General features: G+C 55.6%; 1 protein-coding gene across 1 annotated transcript in view; it reads right to left on the bottom strand.

Moving 5' to 3' along the window:
* The window catches only part of ADAM10 (ADAM metallopeptidase domain 10), a 53,248-nt gene continuing 45,472 nt past the window's right edge, over window positions 1-7,776 (bottom strand). Inside the window, exons 11-16 of the mRNA XM_015407825.1 lie at window positions 7,124-7,274; window positions 6,057-6,240; window positions 4,648-4,756; window positions 2,654-2,874; window positions 1,452-1,578; window positions 1-280 (exon numbers count right to left, since the gene is read on the bottom strand). Coding sequence (XP_015263311.1) covers window positions 186-280; window positions 1,452-1,578; window positions 2,654-2,874; window positions 4,648-4,756; window positions 6,057-6,240; window positions 7,124-7,274 — 887 coding nt within the window. The 3' untranslated portion in view covers window positions 1-185. The remainder of the gene's footprint in view (window positions 281-1,451; window positions 1,579-2,653; window positions 2,875-4,647; window positions 4,757-6,056; window positions 6,241-7,123; window positions 7,275-7,776) is intronic.

Below are 7,776 nucleotides of genomic sequence, written 5' to 3'. Positions count from 1 at the left end.
GCGGGGAGAGGCGGGCAGCTGCCTGGGTTCCGAGAAAGCCCGCCTCCTCCCCTGCCTTTCTCTCCCGCTGCTTTGAGAGCTGAAAGTTAGACCGGGGGACAGTGACTTGACGCAGGTTTTCTTTGGAGTGAAATTTTTTTCCCACTGTAGGCACTAGGAAGAACCAAGGCAACAAGCAGCGTGGCTCAGCGTCTCATGTGGCCCATTTGGTAGCTCTCGCGGGGCCTCTGGCGGGGAGGAGGCTGAGCCGTCGGGGGCGGTCTCCGGCGCTTCAAAGTGCCTGCCGGGAAGGAGAGGGAAGGACACGGCGTTACAAAGGGGGAGAAAGCGGCGCCAAGAAGCTCACGCGCGTTCACAGCCAAGAGCCACCTCGCTCGGGGCCACGCTCCACCGCGTCCCCTCCCGGAGAACACCCTGGCCTCCCCCCATCGTACCAGCCAGAGGTTGCAAAAACGAAAGGCGGCTTCCTATGTCCAAGCACAGCCACGCAGCAGACACGTTTCAGTCATGTAGAACCACAGAGTTGGAAGGGACCTCCAGGGTCCTCTAGTCCAACCCCCTGCACGATGCAGGGAATTCACAACTACCCTCCCCCCCCCTCCACACCCACAGTGACTGCTGCTCCATATCCAGAAGATGACAAAAAAGCTCCACGGCCTGGAGAAAAATGTCTTCCTGACCCCAAAGCGGCAATCAGCATTTCCCTGGGCATGTAAGAAAGGGCCACGAGAACTAAGCACTCATAGAATGACAGAGTGGGAAGGGTCCATACAGACCATCCATACAGACCCTGGCCAATGCTGGACCAGCCTAGAGCATCTCTGGCAAATATTCGTCCAGCCTCTTCTTGAAAGTGGTCAGTGAAGGGGAGCTCAGCACCTCCCCCTAGGCAGCTGATCCCACCTTTGAACCACTCTGACCGTGAGAAGGTGTTTCCTAATATCCAGCCAATACCTTTCTGCAGGACCCGTTGCTTTGGGTCCTGTCCTCTGCTGCCAACTGGAACAGCTCCTTGCCCTCCTCCAAAGGACAGCCTTTCAGATATTTAAAGAGAGCCATCGTATCTCCTCTTCAATCTCCTCTTCTCCAGACGAAACATTCCCGGGGCCCTCAGCCTTTCCTCGTAGGGCTCAACCTCCAGACCCCAGATCACCCTCGTCGCTCTCTTCTGCACCCTCTCGATTTTGCCCACATCCCTTTTGAAGGGAGGCCTCCAGAACTGCACACGGGAGGACTCCAGGTGCGGCCTGACCAAGGCAGTCTACAGAGGGGGCTATGACCTCCTGCGATTTCGATGCAGTGGCCCTTCTAATACAACCCAAGACTGGATTTGCCTTTTTTTTTTTTTTTACCACGGCATCACAACCCTTCCTGTCCTCCCTCTCGTGACCTCATGAGATCCACTCCGGAGCGGCCCTGGAGAAGGGCCCGCCGACACGAGAGGCACTTACCTGGGAGGGGCTTCGGAGGGGGCAGCTTGGGATTGCTGCTGGGCGTGTGGACACTGCAGATCTTAATGAAGCCAGCCATCAGCATGATCAGCGCGATGCCCATCAGAAGGACCGCCCACCAGTGTGCCTGGAACAGCAAAGGATAGAAAGGGGCTTGGTATCGGACCAGACCCAGTCTAGGCAGGCCCCGAGACCACGACCTGAGCGGCTGCTTCCCCCCCCCCTCCTGGTTCTCCCCTCCTAATAGCTACGCCGAGAGAGAGAGACAGAGAGAGACAGAGAGAAAGCATGCAACTGGACTAAGGACACCCATCCACTGAGTGGGGCTTTGAACCCAAGAGTCACTGGTCCCAGCCAGCCCCACAAAGGGCAAGGAAACAAGGCCCCCCCCCCTTCCTTCTGCTCAAAGGGGCCATTTAAGCTTGAAGTCGACAGCGGCCACAGGCAGAACCGGAGAACGTGAAGCCAGACGGACCCGGCTCACACAAGGTACAGAGACAGCCGCAGGTCCTGTGTCCCGGGAGGTCTCGTTGGAAGCAGCAGAGGCACCACGTAAATATGGGCCTAGCGGTCACCACTTGGAAAGCCAGAGCAGAGCGCAGCAGGCAGATCGGAACGGGCCCCTGACCGGGATAAGGCGAAAGCAGAGAGTGACCAGAAACCCTCTCTGGGGAGGAGGAAAGAACCAGCGTTGCAGAGACCAAGTGATGGGACAGAGGCCGATGGCCGGAGGGAGCACTTGGTGGTGGTGGTGGTGGTGGGGGAAAGGAATCCCCCAGGACAGAGGGAAGCATTCCCCTGCGGTGAGTGTGACCTGCCAAAGAGCTCACGGTTACCCTTGCTTCCCCCCCTGGCTGGGGAGCCAGTTTCAACTAACCACGACTTGCTTGAACCACCCAGTGAGCTTCAGGGTTAAGGAAGGGTTTGAAAGATATTCAATTCAACCTTCCCATATGTCCCCAACCTTTCCATCTACCGAAAACTGTGACGGCTCCAAGTTCTACCCATCGTCAAAAATCACCTTTTCTCTCTCCCCACGCTGGTCAACCTCCCATTTTTCAATTGTAACCAAAGCGGTTGCTTTCACTAACTAAAAATAAAATAAGAATGCCAGTTTGGCCAAACACAATGCTTTTCAAATGAACCGCCAAAGGCAAGCTTCAGCGTATCTTACAGCAAAGATCCCGTCCTTCAGAACTTACCACGATCCATTCCGCAATGTTTTCGTAGAGCTCCGGGTTAAAAATGGCTTTCTTTAGCCTGGCCAGGGGGCCGTCTGCATCCACCAACCGACACCTCATGAAGACGTCGCAGTAGCCTTTGAAATCGTTGCAGGGCGATCCGGGCTGCAGGGTGATGGTCTTGCTGTCGAAGTGCGCCTTCCATTTCTCGGATCCCGTACTCGCACACGTGTCCGGACGCACTGGGGGGGGGGGGAAACGCGGAACACAGGGGGTCAGGCCGGATAAAAGAAAAGCGAGAAGGCACCAAATGCACAGCAACAAAGCGTGACATGATTGAGGTTTATAGGATTATGCGAGGCATAGAGCAGGTGGAGAAAGAAATACTTTTCTCCCTTTCTCACAAGACAAGAACTCCTTGTGGGCACTCAGTGAAATTGCTCAGCAGTCGGGTTAGAATGGATAAAAGGAAGCCCTTCTTCACCCAGAGAGTGATGAACACATGGAATTCGCTGCCACGGGAGGTGGCGGCGGCTACAAGCATGGACGGCTTCAGGAGGGAATTAGATAAACATATGGAGCAGAGGTCCATCAGTGGCTCTTAGCCACAAGGTATAGATAGGGACTCTCAGGCTGGGACAGGTGATGCCCTGTATTCTTGGTGCTTGGGGGGGGGCAACAATGGGAGGGCTTCTGGTGTCCTGGCCCCACTGCTGGACCTCCTGAGGGCACCTGGTATTTTCAGCCACTGTGTGACAGAGTGTTTGACTGGATGGGCCATTGGCCTGATCCAGCATTGGCTTCGCTTATGTTCTCTTACGTTCTTATGTCTGGGGCAAGTAATGCACTGAATTCTTGGTGTGTGGGGGGGGGAGGCAACAGTGGGAGAGTGTCCTGGCCCCACTGCTAGACCTCCTGATGGCACCTGGTATTTTGGACCTCTGTGTGACCCAGAGTGTTGGACAGGATGGGCCATTTGGCCTGATCCAACATTGGCTAACGATTCTCTCTTATATTCTTAAGAGGATGAACAGGGCAGTTTGTTCTTAAGGGGCCACACTGATGCTAGGACTGAAGAATTACAACAAGGGTAGGCTAACAGCAACTCCACCCCCCCACCCCCCATTCACGTAATTCCACTGGGAAGTTCTCTTGCACAAGCTACACAGAAATACACAGGATGATCACGAGAGGACGGATGTGCTGCTGAACAGCTCCTGTTTACTTTGGTGCATCTTGTGACAGAGAACCTGCTGACGGATTGGGCCCCCAGGTTCCAGATCCCCCTCCCCCACCCGGCTGCCTCTGAGTAAAAGCAAAGAGATCTCCAAGGAGGAATCAACCCAAAATCTAAAGTATTTCCAATACACTACTATCAAAGTCTTTGGCTGGAAAAAACATTCCATCTGCAGCTACCCGAATATAAATCTGTATTTTACCATTCTCGATCTTCTACCACCTAAAGGGCAGGGCAGGTTAGCATTTTAAAAACTGACTGAACAAACCCAAAATGTCACACTTCACTCCAACACAGACCTTGGGTAGGGCCGTGGCTCAGTGGCAGAGCCTCTGCTTGGCATGCAGAAGGTCCCAGGCTCAATCCCCGGCATCTCCAGTTGAAAAGGACCAGGCAGGAGGTGACGGGAAAGACCTCCGCCTGAGACCCTGGAGAGCTGCAAAGAGGGGCTGTGGCTCAGTGGCAGAGCCTCTGCTTGGCATGCAGAAGGTCCCAGGTTCAATCCCCGGCATCTCCAGTTAAAAGATTTCTGGTAGGAGGTGATGTGAAAGACCTCCGCCTGAGACCCTGGAGAGCAGCTGCCAGCTTGAGTAGACAATACTGACCTTGATGGACCGAGGAGGTCTGATTCAGTATCAGGCAGATTCGTGTGTCCAGCAGTGACGTCTCTGCTCCCTCCTCTCCCAACTGACCTACCATTTCTGCCCATGCTCTGGAAAGAGTCTGAAGGAGGCAAGGGCCACTCTATGCACCCAGCTCTCCTTGAAGGGCAGCTTACTTTTCTCCATGCAGCAGACGTGGCACAATTCCTTATCGTCCTTCGCATCAGTGCTAGCGCAAGTACATTCTTCCAAGCCGTACTTCTCACAGATAGAACCAGCACATTGCTGTGGAGGGGAAAATAACCGTCCTTACCCAAACAAGCGTCACGTACCTCAGTCGAGCAACTAATTCATGAAGAGAGGAAGCCGGAAAACGGTTCAGGCATCCTGCTACGGAGAGCAACCTGGTGCTGCTTCATAACAAAGGGGCCCAATGGCTTTGGAAGGCCAGCCTCACACGGAACCGGATGTTTGGAACGAACACATCCAGGCACCTTAGCGGCAGCCATGACCAGCCCAGGTCTACCTGTCTTCTGCACCACACAGAGGAGAGTGGCCTTCGTGTGGAAACCCTTCCCAAAGATACCAACTTTTCCAGCCAAGTAAAAATCCATTTTTACTCCTCCTCTTCCGGCCCCTCCCCACAAAATCCTAGCGACTGCGGAAGCTGGAGATGTCGCTGCAAAGTAACATGCAAACGGCTGAGGCACTGGGGGAGGAGAGCTCGGTTTGAATATTGCTGGAGATATGGAGGGTGGGAAAACCAGGACTGGATCAGGTTACAGTTCAATTGCAGCAAAGCCCAGTTCTGTCTGCTCCTGTAGAAGGTATGGAAGGCAATTGGAAACAGGGGAAGCTACAGCCCCTAGAGTTTTCGGCTAAACATTAGGAAGACCTTCCAGACATAACGGTTCCTCGGTGGAAGAGGCTTCCTCGGGAGGTGGTGGGCTCTCCTTCTCGGGAGGTTTTCAAGCAGAGGCTTGATGGCCCTTTGACACCAATGCGGATTCTGTGAACTTGGGCAGGTCACGAGAGGGAGGGCAGGAAGGGCTGCCTCAGGGCTTAGTTCTCATTGTGGCCCTTTCTCACACGCCCAGGGAAACGCTGATTGCCACTTTGGGGTTAGGAAGCTGTTTTTCTCAAGGCGGGTTTCCTGGAGGGTTTTGGACATCTTCTGGGCATGGGTGTGTGTGTGTGGGGAAGGTATTTCCTGCATTGTGCGGAGTGGGTGGGGGGTGGGACTAGATGACCCTGGAGGTCCCCCTTCCAATCTCCCCCTACATCTTCTTCCCCAAATCAGCAGAAGATCCACCTGTGACAGCCTCTTCGACCTTCCACCTCCAGTCCCCAGGAAGCGTGTGGTTGGGATGCCTGCCGAAAGCCCCGGGAGCACACACACACACCCCCCGCGCACCAGCCCACCTCTGCCAGTCCCAGTGCGATGGGGACGGGGCGAGACCCAACTCCAGAGCTTTCTCCACCAGCTAAGCCGAGAAAGTGGATGGTTGAGTGTGTGTGTGTGTGTGGGGGGGGGGCTTGATCCTCATGCAGAGAGAGCAGGTCTCAAGAGGAGGGGGAGACTTACGCCATTAATGCAGACTTGCGTATTGCGGTTGCAGTCGGTCAGGTTTGGCTTTGGGGCAGACGTCGGGCAGAAAGACGTGTTGCCGTTGCACCTGCCTTCCTCGGCGCACTCCGAGTCATTCCGACACTTGGCCCCTTGCCTCCGGAACTCACAATAGGGCGTGCAGCAGGGGCCTTGGCTGGGGCTGGAAAGGAACAGGAGAGGCCGTAAGAGGCCTCAGCCCTCCTCAGAAGGAGAACCCCCCCGCTGGTCTGCAGGCGGTCGCCAGTACGGACCCTACCTCTAACCAGAACCCCCTGCAAAGGGGGGGGGACCACTGCTGGGCTTTCCACACTGACCGTCACTCGGAAGAGGAAGACTTTCCCACCTAATCTAATGAAAAACGTCTGTTGCATCCCCCCCCCCCCCCAAGGAGCTCAGGGTGGCACACCTGGCGCTTCCCTCGTCCCCTTTATCCTCTCACCAACCCTGTGAGGTAGGCTAGGCTGGCTTGAGGTTGCCCCACGACTGTCACAGCCGAGTGGGGGCTTCCCATTTGCACCTCCCAGGCCCTCAGTCTGGCACTCACACCACCCCACCACACTGTCTGATCCCACGGATGTACGTCTCCACCCAGAGCTTTGTGGTGGGAAGGGGACTCAACGATACAAGGAGGGAGTAAGGGCCGTGTTTCACCCACGTTACCCGGCCCTGCGTTGGTGGATTCCCTCGGCCCAGCCAGTGCTCTGTGCCAACCTACCAGCGGGGGGACATGGTGAGCAGCTGGGACTGAGAGGCCGCTTCCTGCTCACCCTGTCCAGTTTTCCTCCTTCCGGTCACCAGACCTCTCCTTAACAAAAGCCCACAGACTGCGAGCCCTCCGATCACGCACCATTCCACAAGTAAGTCGGGCAACTTTGAGCCAGACCAACTGAGCTCCAGAAACCTGCCTGGGCCGAACACGGTCCGTTTCCTCCACATGCGAAGCACCCGTCCCCCCACCCCCACCCCACGCTGTCATTTAAGCCTCCGGACGCCCCAGGAGCCAATCGGATGCAGACACCACCACCACCACCACCCCCGCGCACCTGCAGTGCTTGCCCGGCCTCAGCTTGCACTTCTTATCCTCGGCCTGGTTGGCGTCGAAGCAACACTCGTCTTTGCACTGGTCGCTGTAGCCGCAGTCGCACTGCTCTCCTTGCTCCACCAAGCCGTTCCCACAGATGGGCTGGCCGGACTCTGAGAAGCACCAAAAGAGGGGGCAGCTGATCAGTCGGAGGCGGGAAGCATTAGAAACCCACCCAGACAGCCTGCAGGGATTTATGGGGCCCATCAGCGCATTACGTGGAGAGGAGACGACTGAGAGGGGATACGATAACCATCTTCAAGTACTTGAAAGGTTGTCCTATAGACGCGGAGGTTCCCAAACTTATTTGGCCTACCGCCCCCTTTTCAGGAAAAAAAAAATTACTCAGCGCCCCCCTGGAAATCTACCTTCAAAAAGCGGACAAAAAGATGCAGGGACAAATCTGCCCCCAAGGCTCCTACCGCCCCCACCTGGATTGTTCCAGCACCCTTCAGGGGGTGGGGTATTGCCCACTTGGGAACCCGTGATAGAGGGGGTGGTGCGGAGTTGTTTTCTGTTGCCCCAGAAGGTCGGACCAGAACCAATGGATTGAAATTAAATGAAAAGAGTTTTCAGCTAAACATGAGGAAGGACTTCCTGACGGTTAGAGCGGTT

This window comes from Gekko japonicus, unplaced genomic scaffold, assembly GCF_001447785.1.
Source record: "Gekko japonicus isolate JY-2015 unplaced genomic scaffold, Gekko_japonicus_V1.1 scaffold3221, whole genome shotgun sequence".
NCBI lineage: Eukaryota > Metazoa > Chordata > Lepidosauria > Squamata > Gekkonidae > Gekko > Gekko japonicus.
This window is presented reverse-complemented; position numbering and strand designations above follow the sequence as displayed.